The 16,590-nt window shown below is 47.9% G+C and overlaps 1 protein-coding gene and 1 pseudogene across 1 annotated transcript; both read right to left on the minus strand.

The window, feature by feature from the left end:
- Positions 1-9,806: 9,806 nt before the first annotated feature.
- LOC142663780 (histone H2A type 1-like) lies at positions 9,807-10,202 on the minus strand (annotated as a pseudogene).
- A 5,639-nt stretch (positions 10,203-15,841) lies between these two features.
- LOC142663791 (histone H4) lies at positions 15,842-16,241 on the minus strand. The gene has a single exon (XM_075842626.1). The coding sequence runs from the start codon at positions 16,239-16,241 to the stop codon at positions 15,930-15,932; it is 312 nt and encodes a 103-aa protein (XP_075698741.1). The 3' UTR covers positions 15,842-15,929.
- Between the last annotated feature and the right edge of the window lie 349 nt (positions 16,242-16,590).

Consider the following 16,590-nt stretch of genomic DNA (forward strand, 5'->3'; position numbering starts at 1 on the left):
CTAAGAGCCAATTGAGTTTTGGAACTTTATCTAAACTTTCTGACTCATTTGTTGTTGAAAACTTGTTATTGTCGGAGTATAAATATACGTGCTGATAAGAATAAAGTAGAAGGATTTTCATACAGTAACGTGTCTGTGCGTTTTTACTCCTCCGAGCTGCTCGTACTCATAACATTATTTTTAAAAGCTAATTTGGAACTGGATGGAATTCAAGGCGTGTGGGCTGGTAAATTGCACCCACAGTTTTTGGCGCCCGAACAGGGACTGCAGCACTAGGACCCAGAGACCACCCGAACCAGGCAGAGGAGACCGGACGGGAATGTGTAGACCAAGAGCTGCAGCATAAGGTAAGAAGATTTGATTCTTACATTTTTGCTCTGCATCTCCCCGTCTGGCCCCCCCCTATTTTCGGATGACTAAGGCTCCACCTTAGGGAGTAATGTATGAAGCTGCAGTTCCAGAACTCTGTACTCCCTTAGAAACTAAGTGCCTGACTTCCATCTCAGTTGTGTGAAAGAGGAATGGATAGCGGCATTGAGCATGCTATAGGGGGATTGCTTTGTTAGGATACCCATAAAACAATAAAACATGGAACACTCTGGCCAGAATAGTGAATAGTAGTTTAGTTTGATTTCTGGGGTGAAAGAGACCCAGAATAGTAGTTTAGTTTGATTTCTGGGGTGAAAGAGACCCAGAATAGTAGTTTAGTTTGATTTCTGGGGTTAAAGAGACCCAGAATAGTAGTTTAGTTTGATTTCTGGGGTGAAAGAGACCCAGAAAACTTTGATTTCTGGGGTGAAAGAGACCCAGAACACTTTGATTTTTGGGGTGAAAGAGACCCAGAATAGTAATATTAGAAGTTGTTAGATACCCAGTACAGCCTAGAGATGGGTAACCTATTTACTAGAGCAGAGAAGCCAGGAGTGCCAGCCCGAGAGATAGTAGAAAGAAGAAAGGGCAAACGTGCAGTAAAGAGATGTAAGAAATTGATGAGTGGTTTGGGACTCCCCAGGGGAGGCATGCTTGATGTGGATGAATGGGATGCCGCTATCAGTAAGAATGAAGGATGGTTGAGAGACAATAAGTTGAGAAAGGCAGCGGATGATTGGAGGGATGTGTCTGAAGAAGTGAGGAGAGGAGGATGCAAGGAAACCACTGTGGGTAGGAAGAGATATTATGAATGTTATGATGAAAGCCCAAAGACAGGAGTAGGGATGGTCACAGGACAAAAGGTGAAAGTAAGTCATGATAAGAAAGAGACAGAGGATGTTGGGGAAAAACTTAAGGAGTCCCCTGGGTACACGGGACTCAACCCAGGGAAAGATCCAGGAGGCTTCTGGACCTGTCTTAATTGCGGTGTCCAGAATCCTGACTGGGGAGAGGTGTGCTCTAACTGTGGGGCTCACCGTCCCCGAGCAGACGCCCCCGCCCCTGGCTTGTATCCCGTGATTACCTATACTCGTGGCTCAGCAAATAATCCCTTTTTAGGCATGTTAAAAGGGAAAGATACTAATGTAATGGGAGTGACGGGAGAGGAAGAATCAGAGGTTGAGGTCAATGGAATGCCCGACTTGTCGGGACACATGAATCAGGATGATTCTCTAACCACTCCCATAAAAGAGCCCAAAAGGGAAAAGCTGAGGGATGAAGAAATTGCGGGGATAGTGGAAGGAATAGGAGAAAGTTTGAGGGCAATAGCTCAGAGCTCAAAAACTCAGGTAGACCAGGGAAATGTACACTTGTATAAACCTTGGAGTCCAGGGGACATAAAGAGTATAATTGAGGGAATGCCCGACCCAGAAGAGAAACCAGTTAAGTGGGCAGAACAAATAACAAAGATGCAGAGATTGTATAACGCTACGTGGAAAGATCTGGACATGGTGTGTAAAATACAATGTCCCGATATATACTCCACCATAGAGGACGATCTAAGGGTACCCCGTGACTATGTGACCGAGGAACCTAGTGACTGTACTAACTTTTCAGGAGAACAGTTTGTAGCCCAGATAAAACAGTGGGCAGTAACCCAACAAGGACAAAAGGGACAGAGTTTGACTGACACAACTCAGGATAACACTGAGAGTATTGACAAATACTATGCTAGACTGAGGTCCCAATGGAAGGATATGGGTTACAAGGAAAGACCCCTAGATACCAGGATGTTGACAGCTGCGTTTATAGAGGGGCTTAAGAAAAGCTTGCGGGAGGCAGTGCAGACCGCTAGACCCGAGTGGAGAGGCATGGCGACCAGTGACCTAGTGAAGGTAGCCCAAGGCGTAGAGTTAGATCTAAAGAAAACCAGAAAGAAACCCGCTGGAGTAGCTTATATGCAACCTGGCCCCTTTAGGCAACCTCTCTGTACGGCTGGAAAAACCAGACTATTGTATTTCTCCCGGATTTGGATGAGATTGTAAGCACAGTATGGGTACCGGACCCATTGCCAACACCTAATATTAGTCTTCCTTTAGATGAGTTGAATAAAGTTCTAAGAGACGCAGAAGAGGTAAGAGAGATGGTTAGGAGACATAATGTTACACTACAAACAGTAAAAATGAATGCTGTTATAAGTGGGAAAACGCTGCGATATTTAGGATCCCAGATTAAGGATGACACGGCTCATCACTGGTATGACATATTTACAGGGTTTTCGCCAACTGCCAGTTCAGTACTAAGCTACTTATTCCAACCACTAATATGTATTATGATCGTCTTTGTCATTATGACTTGTTTTAACTGTTATGCGTTTTATAAGATACGGAGAGCTTTCACAGCGAGGCCTCTAGAAAGAAGTGACAGGTTGTTGTGAAATTAGAGGCAGGTAAAGATTACCAGACCTATAAAATCACAAAAGGTGGGAAATGTGAAAGCAAAAATATTTTCCAAAGTGTTTTAGACTTACTGTATACCTTATATACTCATATCTTTATATGCTTGTACAAGCTAGTTATATTAGAAGGTAGATGCTCTAGGACTTTAAGGCAGTAGGCCGTGTGCAAAGTACTACGCAGCAATAATAAGAATTAAAATGGAGAATCATAGTGCGTGTGCAAAGCACTACGCAGCAATAATTGGGAAGATAAGGGAACGGCCCCCCTAAGAGCCAATTGAGTTTTGGAACTTTATCTAAACTTTCTGACTCATTTGTTGTTGAAAACTTGTTATTGTCGGAGTATAAATATACGTGCTGATAAGAATAAAGTAGAAGGATTTTCATACAGTAACGTGTCTGTGTGTTTTTACTCCTCCGAGCTGCTCGTACTCATAACATTATTTTTAAAAGCTAATTTGGAACTGGATGGAATTCAAGGCATGTGGGCTGGTAAATTGCACCCACAAAGGTCATTGAAGTCCTCAATCCTGTCTCCTTCCGACTGGAGTTGCCCCCATCTTTTCGAGTACACGACGTGTTTCATGCCTCCCTCCTTAAGCGCTGCTCCCCGTCCTTGGCTCCCTCGAGGAAACCACCGATCCCTGTTCTCACCCCTGAGGGGGTAGAATTCGAGGTGGCCAAGATTGTGGACAGCAAGATGGTCCAAGGCTCCCTCCAGTACCTGGTCCATTAGAGATGATACGGGCCTGAGGAGAGGACTTGGGTACCCGCCCGGGATGTTCACGCTGGGGTATTGGTCAGGAGGTTCCACCTTCGTTTCCCCAATAAACCAGGTCCGGTGGCCCCTCATAAAAGGGGGGTACTGTAAAGGATCTGCCAGGCACAGCTTCTGTGTCAACACCCATAGGTAATCAGTCTGCACCTGCTTCTATGTCTGTGAGATTGACTCCATCATCCACCACTCAGGATGGTAGGCTTAGGAGTGGGAGAACCTATCACAGCCTGGCCAGACGGAGCTAGCTCCCGCCCTCTGTCTATTTATACCTGCCTTTCCTGTTCCTCCTTGCTTGTGATTCTTCTCTGTTGGTTTCCTGGCCCTGCTGCAGCTTCTAGAACTACTTACCCTCTGCTTGTGATTGACCTTGGCTTTTCTGACCACTCTTCTGCTCTGCGTATTTGTACCTCGCTCATCTCCTGGTTTGACTTGGCTCGTTCACCTCGCTTGTTGCTCACGGTGTTCCGTGGGCAACTTCCCCATTGCCCTTGCTTCTTTGTACCCTTGTCTGTTTGTCTGTCGTGCACCTATTGAGTGTAGGGACTGTCGTCCAGTTGTACCCCGTCACCTAGGGTGGGTCGTTGCAAGTAGGCAGGGACTGAGTGGCGGGTAGATTAGGGCTCACTTGTCTGTTTCCCTATCCCCATCATTACATCAACTCTTCTTGAGAAGACGGATTTAGCAGTAAATTTAGAGTGAGTGAACAGTTAGGAGATGGAGGCGAGAAAAGGAACCTGATAAGTGATGAAAGGGACATTTTTCTGTAATAAGAAATATTACAAAGTTTCTTATATTCGCTTGTGCTATTAACTTATAGAAAGTTTGTTGAAAAGTTAGTGACCATTTAAATGAGTTTTCCCACCAGGGACATTTAAGGCATATCTACAGGATATGTCATAAAGGTCAGATTGATGAGGGTCGCACCTCTGAGATCCGCACCTATCGGTAGAACGGGGCCCCCTAAACCCTGTTCATATCCTGTGGATATGTCATAAATGTCCCTGGTGGGAAAGCCCCTTCCCTACAATTGACGATTGGTTACGCCATAGCCGGGTAGGGAGAAGTATGGAACGGGCTCACAGAGTGAGCCCGCACCATTCGATGCGGGTGTCGGCTGTATGTTACTGCCGACACTTCACAGTAACGAGCGGGATCGCTCTCGAGCGTGTTCCCGCTCGTTTAACCCATTAAATGCTGTGTTCAATAGCAACGGCGGCATTTAAATGCTTACAATGAGGGGGGCTCATCGCACCCCCCTCAATGCAACCGCGGGGTGGCGATGGTTGCTATGGCTGCCTGGGGGCCTAATGAAGGCCCCCAGGTCTGCCATCTTTGTGCTCCTATTAAGCCCTGACTTATATTGACCATACATCATATGTCGGGAAGGGGTTTTCCCACCAGGGACATTTATATACTCGTCCCCACTGGCGTAGCTATAGGGGTCGCTGCGGTCGCAATTGCGACCGGGCCCTGAAGCCAGGGGGCCCGCAGCCCCCCGCACCACATCAATAAAAAGTTACTATAGTAACAGACTTTACTTACCTTCCTGGTTCCGGATCGCAGCGGAGGTCCTGACGTCAAGCGCTGTGCGCAGCGCATGACGTCACAGCGCTATGCGCCGCGCACAGCATCGAGACGACAGACCTACCGCCGCGGCTGAAGAGGAAGGTAAGATTAGCCCTGACTGGCGGGGTCCGACTCCCGGGACCCGCCAATCAGCTGTTTTGAAGGGGCCGCAGCACTCGTACGAGAGCTGCTCCCCTTCATTCCGGTCACTTCATTCCGGTCACACTGTGAATCGGTGTCGGCGATTCACAGTGTGAGCGAGTAGTGAAATGAAGGGGAAACAGCTCTCGTACGAGTGCTGCGGCCCCTTCAAAACAGCTGATTTGCGGGTCCCGGGAGACATATCAGCTATTGATGGCCTATCCTGTGGATAGGCCATCAATGTTTAGGGACTGCACAACCCCTAAGCCTACGATGTAGCAGGCTTAGGGGGCCCATGAGACAGGATCACAGATTGTGTGATGCTGTCTGCTGGGCCCTGTATCTAAGCCAATCACATGGTAGGCTTAGATACATGGCCCATGTGTGATCCTGTCTGCTGGGCCCTATATTTAAGCCTACCACACTGTAGGCTTAGATACAGGGTCTAGCACACAGTAATCTTATACTGTATAAGATTACTGTCTGCTGGACCCTGTATCTAAGCCTACGTTGTGGTAGGCTTAGATACAGGGTCCCACAGACAGTATCACACATGGGCCCTGTATCTAAGCCTAGCACATGTGTTACTAATCGTTTTTCTTGTGTGTTTTCTTACAGGTTCGGTCGTTGGACTACGGCGGATTCCAGGACTACTTCGATGACGGCTTTTTTTTTATTATCAATAAAATGGTTAATGAGGGTTGTGTGGTCTTTTTTTTATTTCAATAAAATATTTTTTCGATGTCTTTGTGGTTTTTTTTAAACTATATTACTACCGCCTTAGTAATGGCCGCCGGCTGATTGACAACATCCATTTCTAAGGCGGGGCTTAGTGTTAGCCGGTGCAGAGGCTAACACTAACCCCCTTTATTACCCCGGTACCCACCGCCACCAGGGGGGCTGGGAAGAGCCGGGTACGATCCAGTACTTGACCATCTGTAGTGATGGTCGGTCACTGGGATGGCCGCAGGCTGGTATTATCAGGAGGGGAAAGGCCAGATACAGTGGCACTTCCTACCCTGGTAATGCTAGGCTGCTGCTGCTTTATTGTATCTGGCTGGTTATGAAAAATGGGGGGGACCCCACGTCATTTAAAAAAAAAAAAAAAAAAAAAAAAATAATTGGCAAGAACGATGTGGGGTCCCCCCCAATTTTCATAACCAGCCAGATACAACACAGCAGCAGCAGCAGCAGCATTACCAGGGTAGGGGCCACTGTTTTTGGCCTGCTGGGCCCTATATCTAATCCTATCATGTGTGATACTGTCTACTGGGCCCTATATCTAATCCTATCATGTGTGATACTGTTTGCTGAGCCGCTGTATCTAATCCTATCATGTGTGATACTGCCTTCCGAGCCACTGTATCTAATCCGATCATGTGTGATACTGTCTGCTCAGCCACTGTATCTAATCCTATCATGTGTGATACTGTCTGCTGGGCCACTGCATCTAATCCTATCATGTGTGATACTGTCTGCTCAGCCACTGTATCTAATCCTATCATGTGTGATACTGTCTGCTCAGCCACTGTATCTAATTCTATCATGTGTGATACTGTCTGCTCAGCCACTGTATCTAATCCTATCATGTGTGATACTACCTTCTGAGCCACTGTATCTAATCCTATCATGTGTGATACTGTCTGATGAGCCTCTGTATCTAATTCTATCCATAGTTGATAGGGTCGTAGTGCTATAGATATGCTATGCTGTCTCCTATACACACATTTTTTTTAGGCGGACACATATGTATTGGGGCTATTTCCCCTGACATTTTAAGCCCTGAGGGTATGTTCACACGGCAGCGTCCGTTACGGCTGAAATTACGGAGCTGTTTTCAGGAGAAAACAGCTCCGGAATTTCAGACGTAATGGCATGTGCAGGCGTTTTTCGCAGCGTCCATTACGGATGTAATTGGAGCTGTTTTTCCATGGAGTCCATGGAAAACGGCTCCATTTACGTCTGAAGAAGTGACAGGCACTTCTTTGACGTGGGCGTCTTTTTTACGCGCCGCCTTTTGACAGTGGCACCTAAAAAAAATTACCGTCGGCACAGAACATCGTAAAGCCCATTCAAATGAATGGGCAGATGTGTCCCAACGCTTTTGAGCCGCATTTTCGGACATAATTCAATGCTAAAACTCCCGAATTACGTCCGTAAATAGTGTGTGTGAACCCAGCCTTAGTGACGCCCCGGCTGCTAGTGCTGCATTGTTGGGTCACTTAGGAGACCCAGCGATGCAGCTGAAAGCTGCGGACCGTCGGCCATGAGAAGTTTGCGGGGGGCCCAATAAGAACTTTTGCATCGGGGCCCATGAGCCTCTAGCTACGCCCCTGCTCGTCCCACAAAAAACAAGAAATCATACGGTTATGTCAATAGAAAAACAAAAAGTTATGGCTTTTGGAAGGCGGGAGGAAAAAATGAAAATCTGAAAAATGGCTGCATTGAATGGTCATTACTGACCCGGGCTGATGTTTGCTGGGATTTCCTCCTTACACTGTTGATCATGCCACACATACTTCTCTTGCTCTACTTCTACTTTCACTATGACTAGGCCTTCATCCTAAATAACCAAGAAAGTAAATATATAACATAATAAAGTCTAATGTAATAGGAAGTAAACAAAGACGTTCCAATCTGAAGGATCAACAGCACAAGACACACAGGAGATTTTGTATTTGTTCAGATCGAAGATCCATCTTCCTGTTGACCCTGTGGGACATTGTGATTTATTTTTGGACACTCCTGGGAATACCGAGGACTGGACCATCTTTCTGTTGTAAAAAAAAACACAAATGAAAAGACGTAATATCTTGTGTATATGTAAATCCAGTTAACTTTGAAATCTGATCCTTTACGATCAATAAAAAGTCTCCTCTTACCCGGTGATGTGAGGATCTGGTGGTCCTCCATCATGACGTCCTTGTACAGATCCCTCTTACCCGGTGATGTGAGGGGCCGGTGGTCCTCCATCATGACGTCCTTGTACAGATCCCTCTTACCCGGTGATGTGAGAGGCTGGTGGTCCTCCATCATGACGTCCTTGTTCAGATCCCTCTTACCCGGTGATGTGAGGTTCTGATGGTCCTCCATCATGACGTCCTTGTACAGATCCCTCTTACCCGGTGATGTGAGGGGCCGGTGGTGCTCCATCATGACGTCCTTGTATAGATCCCTCTTACCCGGTGATGTGAGGGGCTGGTGGTCATCCATCATGACGTCCTTGTACTGATCCCTCTTACCCGGTGATGTGAGGGGCTGGTGGTCCACCATCATGACGTCCTTGTACAGATCCTTGTGTCCTATATACTCCCACTCCTCCATGGAGAAATAGACGGTGACATCCTGACACCTTATAGGAACCTGACACACAATGAGACAGTCATCATCCCGACACCTTCATATCGTTACTATATAATGTCCCAGCATTCCCGGTAGTCCTCACTTTTAGTGAGACGCATTAAAGAATGAAAAGTACAAATTGATGCAGCTCTATTCAGAAGTAAAATCTAATATCAGAGCTCCAATAGTGCGGTACTTGAGGGAGACGAACATTACAGCCCAGTTTGTCCCCTTTATGCCCCCACTTTTGATGTTTGATTTATGTACCTTTCCCTTTTATTCCCCTTCATCTACGATAAGTCACAATGCTGAATGGGCTTTGTTCATTAAATGGGGTGTTCTCTAAATAGGGACCGTTCACCCCTTCCCTGTTAGGTAGAATATACCTCTCTAACCTCGTTGTTTTATTGATCTATAATTTTTCTTAATACAAGAGATCCTTTGATCCGTGTGCTTCTTGCCCTTCTCTTCCCCTCCCTTTTTCATTTGTTCACATGTAGTTGGTGGTGTACACCAGGGCAGAATTAGAAGCAATAAGAGTCCTTGAGAGGAATGGTTTGTTACCCTTATAGCGTCTCCTGTGTATATAAAGCATTGCCGCAGACCCCTCGTAGGACTTCTCCTTTGTAGTTTAGGAACTGCTCTTATCGGTACATGACGCGGGGATGGAATCTTCGTCTAAACACCTGGGATGATGGTGGTTATACTCCAGGAGGACCGAATTGTGACAACGCTCTTGAGACTGGAAGATAGAATTTAAGACACTATGTAGTCGGGGACGGGTTGTAGATCATGAACATGAATCACTGGAGTAGTTGTACTATTAATGTGTCCTGTACAGTATAGTTAGTGCACCAATGAGGACAGCGCCATCATCTGCACGAGGCAGTAGTGAATGTATAGGTCATAAGTAATGCAGCAGTTCTACACCCACCCACCATACGGCTTCCTCTTCAATGTGAAACCCTGCGGTATATGAATTCATAATGGAGGTTGTCGCCCCATCCTGCTGGCTAGTTCTCTGTACAATCAGAGCCACTTATCTGGCGCAGAAAGTTTACATATCGGAGATCAGCGGTGAGAGCTCTGTTCTAAGGACCATGTGGGCGGCTCTTAAAAGAGCCTTTATGGTTAAATGTGGATAACCAGTGCTCACTTGCTCTTGGCGCTTTTGCTGCTCTCGGTCTTCTTGGGCAGCAGAACGGCCTGGATGTTGGGCAGGACGCCTCCCTGAGCGATGGTCACACCACCCAGCAGTTTGTTGAGCTTCTCGTCATTGCGCACGGCCAGCTGCAGGTGACTCGGGGGATGATTCGAGTCTTCTTGTTGTCCCGGGCGGCATTTCCAGGCCAGCTCCAGGATCTCAGCGGTCAGATATTCCAGCACAGCGGCCAGGTAGACCGGAGCGCCGGCGCCGACCCTCTCAGCGTAGTTGCCCTTGCGGAGAAGTCTGTGCACACGACCGACAGGGAACTGAAGTCCTGCCCGGGATGAGCGGGTCTTGGCTTTAGCCCGCACTTTGCCTCCTTGCTTTCCTCTTCCAGACATGACTATTATCTGATCAGATCTAACGGTTGTGCTCCGACCGTCACTTCTTATACCCGGATGGAGCAGAGGGCTTCTTCTCTGATTGGCCGCATCTAAAACTTGTATTCAACGCCAGACACTGTAGCCAATGAGGAAGTAGAATATTTCTATAGACTCGCAGATAACACCACGCCCCTTCCTCCGTCTCTACCAATAGGAACATCTCCCGCCTGAACTCGAATGGAGCAGAAATAAAGCAGCAGCGGCGGATTCTTTTCATTAGGCGCCAAGTAATGTGCCCCGTCCCTGCAGGAAGGACCCAAAGGCTCTTCTAAGAGCCCCCCACCAAGTATACAACAGAGCTGCCGCCTCCATCTTGTGCTTATTCGTGCGCATGTCTTTATTCCCGCTGGTCTCCCATGTCTAGAAGAGTCGTTCAGTCCGTGCAGCCGCTCCTCCGTGCTGCAGGATATGGGGGGACATTCCCGGGTGTGATAGCGCAGAGCTGCTGCTGCATTAGGGGCTTGTTATCTGCGGGCTGCACGGGCTGATTCTTCTCTATCCAACGATACCGTGAAATGCACAATTCCAACGTCCGCTACCAATCTCCAGTATTAGGCCTCATTTACACGAGCGTATGCGTTTTGCGCGCGCAAAAAACGCTGCGTTTTGCGCGCGTTTGTATGGCGTATGCACTGCGTATACGCAGCCTTGTTGCGTTTTAAACGCGCAAAAGGCATTTGACAGCTCCGTGTGTCATGATGCGCGGCTGCGTGATTTTCACGCAGCCGCCATCATAGAGATGAGGTAGTCGAGGCCCGTCACTGTCCAAGGTGCTGAAAGAGCTAACTGATCGGCAGTAACTCTTTCAGCACCCTCGACAGTGAATGCCGATCACAATATACACCAACCTGTGAATAAAAAAAGACGTTCAGACTTACCAAGAACTTCCTGCTTCCCCCAGTCCGGGCTCCCGGCCGTTGCCTTGGTGACGCGTCCCTCTCTTGTCATCCGGCCCCACCTCCCAGGATGACGCCGCAGTCCATGAGACCGCTGCAGCCTGTGATTGGCTGCAGCCTGTGCTTGGCCTGTGATTGGCTGCAGCTGTCATTTGGACTGAACTGTCATCCCGGGAGGTCGGACCGGAGTTATCGGTAAGTCAGAACGTCTTTTTTTTTTTACAGGTTCATGGATTTTCGGAGCGGAAGTCACTGTCCATGGTGCTGAACCAGTTTAACGCTTTCAGCACCGTGGACAGTGACTGTCTCCTGACGTCGCGTACCCGAACATTTTTTACCGGTTTCGGTCAAAACGAGTTTGGCCGAACCCGGTGAAGTTCGGTGCGCTCATCTCGAATTTGACACTCCGTTTGGATGTTTGTAAACAGAAAAGCACGTGGTGCTTTTCTGTTTACAATCAGGAGTTTGACAGCTCTTGCGCGAATCACGCAGTTCGCACGGAAGTGCTTCCGTGCGGCATGCGTGGTTTTCACGCACCCATTGACTTCAATGGGTGCGTGAGTGCGCGAAAAACGCACGATTATAGAACATGTCGTGAGTTTTTTTCTGCGCACACGCGCTGAGCGCAATTCACGCATCGTCTAAACAGCCCCATTGACTAATATAGGTGCGTACGACATGCGTGCAAAGCACGCGCGTCGCACGCGCGTATAATACGCTCGTGTAAACGAGGCCTAAAGGTGGTGACGTACAAACATGTAACACGTCTTTATTACATCCGTATCGTTCCCTAATTACCGGCATTATGTCCCTGTCCTCTCATGTGACCGGCATTATGTTCCTGTTCCCTCATATTACCGGCATTATGTCCCTGTCCTCTCATGTGACCGGCATTATGTTCCTGTTCTCTCATATTACCGGCATAATGTCACTGTTCCCTCAAATTACAGGCGTTATATCCCTGTTCCTTCATATTATCGGCACTACCTCCTTGTTCCTTCATATAACAGGCATTACATCCCTGTTCCTTCATATTACAGGTATTATGTCCCTGTTCCTTCATATTACATGTATTATGTCCCTTTTCCATCATATTACCGGCATTATGTCCCTGTTCCTACATATTACAGGCATTATTTCCCTGTTCCTTCATATTACCGGCATTATGTCCCTGTTCCCTCATATTACAGGCATTATGTGCCTGTTCCTTCATCTTACCGGCATTATGTCCCTGTTCCCTCATATTAGCGGCATTACGTCCCGGCTCCTTCATATTACCGGCATTATGTACCTGTTCCTTCATCTTACCGACATTATGTCCTTGTCCCTTCATCTTACCGGCATTATGTCCCTGTTCCTTCATATTACCGGCATTACGTCCCTGTTCCCTCATCTTACCGCCATTTTGTCCCTGTTCCCACAACTTACCGGCAATATGTCCCTGTTCCCTCATCTTACTGGCTTTATGTCCCTGTTCCTTCGTATTAGGGGGGATTCACACGAGCGTGTATTCGGACCAATACAAGTCTATGGGGCAGTACAGACAGTCCGTGCTTTTTGCGCAGCGTTTGTCTGCTGCGCAAAAAGCGCGACAGGTTCAATAAGGGTATGTTCACACGGCCTATTTACGGACGTAATTCGGGCGTTTTTGCCCCGAATTACGCCCGAAAATAGCGCCTCAATAGCGCTGACAAACATCTGCCCATTGAAAGCAATGGGCAGACGTTTGTCTGTTCACACGAGGCGTATATTTACGCGCCGCTGTCAAATGACGGCGCGTAAATAGACGCCCGCGTCAAAGAAGTGACCTGTCACTTCTTTGGCCGTAATTGGAGCCGTTCTTCATTCACTCCAATGAATAGCAGCGCCAATTACGGCCGTAAATGACGCGGCGTTCAAGCGCCTGCACATGCCGGTACGGCTGAAATTACGGGGATGTTTTCAGGCTGAAACATCCCCGTAATTTCAGCCGTAACGGACGCCCTCGTGTGAACATACCCTATAACTCTGCGTATTTCGCGCATCACGCACCCATTGAAGTCAATGGGTGCGTGAAAATCACGCGCACCACACGGAAGCACTTCCGTGGGACGAGCGTGATTCGCGCAACAGCAGTGAAAAGGATGAATGAAAACAGAAAAGCACCACGTGCTTTTCTGTTTCCAAGCATCCAAACGGAGTGTCTTTGCGAGGAGCGAACCCCGACAACCGAGGCAAACTTCACCGGGTTCGGCCAAACTCGTTTTGGCCGAACCCGGCAAAAAAATTTCCGGTCCGCGACGTCGGGAGAGATTCACTGTGCATGGTGCTGAAAGAGTTAAACTGTTTCAGCACCATGGACAGTGACTTGCGATCCCAAAATACATGAACCTGTAAAAAAAACCGAAGTTCTAACTTACCGATTACTCCTGTCTCCTTCCTGCAGTCCGACCACCCGGGATGACACTTCAGTTCAAGTGACAGCTCCAGCCAATCACAGGCCAAGCACAGGCTGCAGCCAATCACAGGCTGCAGCGGTCACTTGGACTGCCGCGTCATCCAGGGAGGTGGGGCCCGATGTCAAGAGAGGCGCGTCACCAAGGACGCGTCACCAAGGACGCGTCACCAAGGCAACGGCCGGGAAGTTCTCCGTAAGTAGGAACTTTATCTTTTTTTTTTACAGGTTTTTCGCTGTTGTGTTCGGCATTCACTGTCGAGGGTGCTGAAAGAGTTAGCTCTTTCAGCACCTTGGACAGTGACGGGCGTCGACAAGCCTCATCTCTATGATGCCGGCTGCGCGAAAATCACGCAGCCGCGCATCAGACACGCATGACACACGCAGCTGTCAAATGGTTTTTGCGCTCGCAAAACGCTGCGTTGTTTGCGCGCGCAAAAACGCAACGCTCGTGTGAATCTACCCTTAGGGTATGTTCACACGGCCTATTTACGGACGTAAATCGGGCGTTTTTGCCCCGAATTACGCCAGAAAATAGCGCCTCAATAGCGCTGACAAACATCTGCCCATTGAAAGCAATGGGCAGACGTTTGTCTGTTCACACGAGGCGTATATTTACGCGCCGCTGTCAAATGACGGCGCGTAAATAGACGCCCGCGTCAAAGAAGTGACCTGTCACTTCTTTGGCCGTAATTAGAGCCGTTATTCATTGACTTCAATGAATAGCAGCGCTAATTACGGCCGAAATGGACGCGGCGTTCAAGCGCCTGCACATGCCGCTACGGCTGAAATTACGGGGATGTTTTCAGGCTGAAACATCTCCGTAATTTCAGCCGTTACGGACGCCCTCGTGTGAACATACCCTTACTGTTATTATTTCCCTGTTCCTTCATATTACAAACATTATGTCCCAGTTCATTCATATTACAGGCATTTTGTCCCTGTTCCTTCATATTACAGGCATTATGTACCTGTTCCTTCACCTTACCGACATTATGTCCTTGTTCTTTCATATTACCGGCATTATGTGCCTGACCCTTCATCTTACCGGCATTATGTCCCTGTTCCTTCATATTACCGGCATTACGTCCCTGTTCCCTCATCTTACCGGCAATATGTCCCTGTTCCCTCATCTTACCGGCAATATGTCCCTGTTCCCTCATCTGAACCGGCATTATGTGCCTGTTCCTTCATCTTACCGGCATTATATCTTTTTTCCTTCATATTACCGGCTCGTGAATGAAGTGAGTCCTAAGTATAGACAACGAACAGTGTTAGTACGAAGTAGAAATAGGTGCTTTCTGTTTCCTGTCATTATATTGCCAGCAGCTCGATTATACCAGCAGTCTGGCAAAGTGACATACAAGACAATGCAAGTCGATACTTATGTGGAACTTGGTGCTACAAATTGGTAGTTTGTTTTGAAAATCTCGTAACATTAGTAGCAATGAGAGCAGCTTGGAAAACACGGCCCCTCCAACATTGGGTTTTGCTCTTGAAAAATGCCGTATCAGCTGCATCAGTTTGTCCTTTTTCATTCATTGAATGCGTCTCATTAAATGTTGCTCTGCAAGAAACTGCACGCGTTACTGTAATAAAGTGAGTCCTATATAGGGACAGCAGACAGATTCATTATTAGTACTAGAGGTTAACAGATTTATTGCCAGCAGCCTTATTAATCCTAGCCGTCCGGCAGAATGAGATACGAAGCAATACGAGCCGATACGTGTGTCAAAGTTGGTCCCAGTAACAGATTTATTGTTTGTTTTAAGACTCTGGTAACATTAGTAGCAGTGACAGCAGCTAAGAAAACACTGGCCCTCTCTCCAAGGATTGCGGAAAGCACGTTGCCCAGCAGCAAGCTGGACGCCGAAGAAGCAACACCGCAAGTCAGCTGTTTGATCCACTGCTCGTGCGCTTATACAGCGCTATGAGCAACTAAACTGATATTCAGCGGTGAGTTTCTGCCACTCGTGTACATGCAGGCATCGGCACAAACGGCGTCCGGCAGCGCCGCTACGAGGATGTGTTTTCCTGCAGGAGGATCACTCGGCAGCAAGTATAGCACTAAGGCACTCTTTCCCTTCAGATTAACATTCCCTGGTCTAAGACGGAATTCAGTCAGCTGCTTCTAGGACGCTATTAGGGGACACACTGCGGTCCACATATCCGGCACCTCACTGGAAGACGGACGTGATAACGTAGCCCCTACCCCCGTGTATATAGAAGTAGAAGGTCGCTGCTCAGATTATACACGAGCGGTCACCAGCAGACATCATAGCTGATCTATAGAGGATGTGGCGGCTCTGAGAAGAGCCTTTGTGTTGTGTAAGATAGAGCAGAGCAGGAGCGGAATTAACCTCCGAAGCCGTAGAGAGTGCGGCCCTGGCGTTTGAGCGCGTACACCACGTCCATAGCGGTGACGGTCTTCCTCTTAGCGTGCTCGGTGTAGGTGACGGCGTCACGGATGACGTTCTCCAGGAAAACCTTCAGGACGCCGCGAGTCTCTTCATAGATGAGACCGGAGATACGCTTGACGCCTCCCCTGCGAGCTAGACGGCGGATTGCAGGCTTGGTGATGCCCTGGATGTTATCACGGAGCACCTTCCTGTGACGCTTGGCACCGCCCTTACCGAGTCCTTTTCCTCCTTTACCACGACCAGACATCCTGTAAGCTGGAGCTAAAGAGAAATATTGCAGCGACAACCGCGGGGCGCGTCTTTATATAGACCTTGGGTGGACCAGAGAGAGAACTGTAATACATGTCACTTCCGGGGCGTTTCTCTCAGCAAATTCACATTACCAATCCCTCCCCCTCCCGTTGATTGGCTTAACTCAGATTTTGAATTGCAAGCTCATTTTACGATAACGGCCGCTCTTTTCCCGCTTCTACTTGTACTTTCATATTATCGTTATTATGTCCCTGTTCCTTCATATTACAGGCATTATTTCCCTGTTCCTTCATATTACTGGTATTATGTCCCTGTTTCCTCATCTTACAGGCATTATGTCCCTG

This window comes from Rhinoderma darwinii, chromosome 11, assembly GCF_050947455.1.
Source record: "Rhinoderma darwinii isolate aRhiDar2 chromosome 11, aRhiDar2.hap1, whole genome shotgun sequence".
NCBI classification, from domain to species: Eukaryota; Metazoa; Chordata; class Amphibia; order Anura; family Rhinodermatidae; genus Rhinoderma; species Rhinoderma darwinii.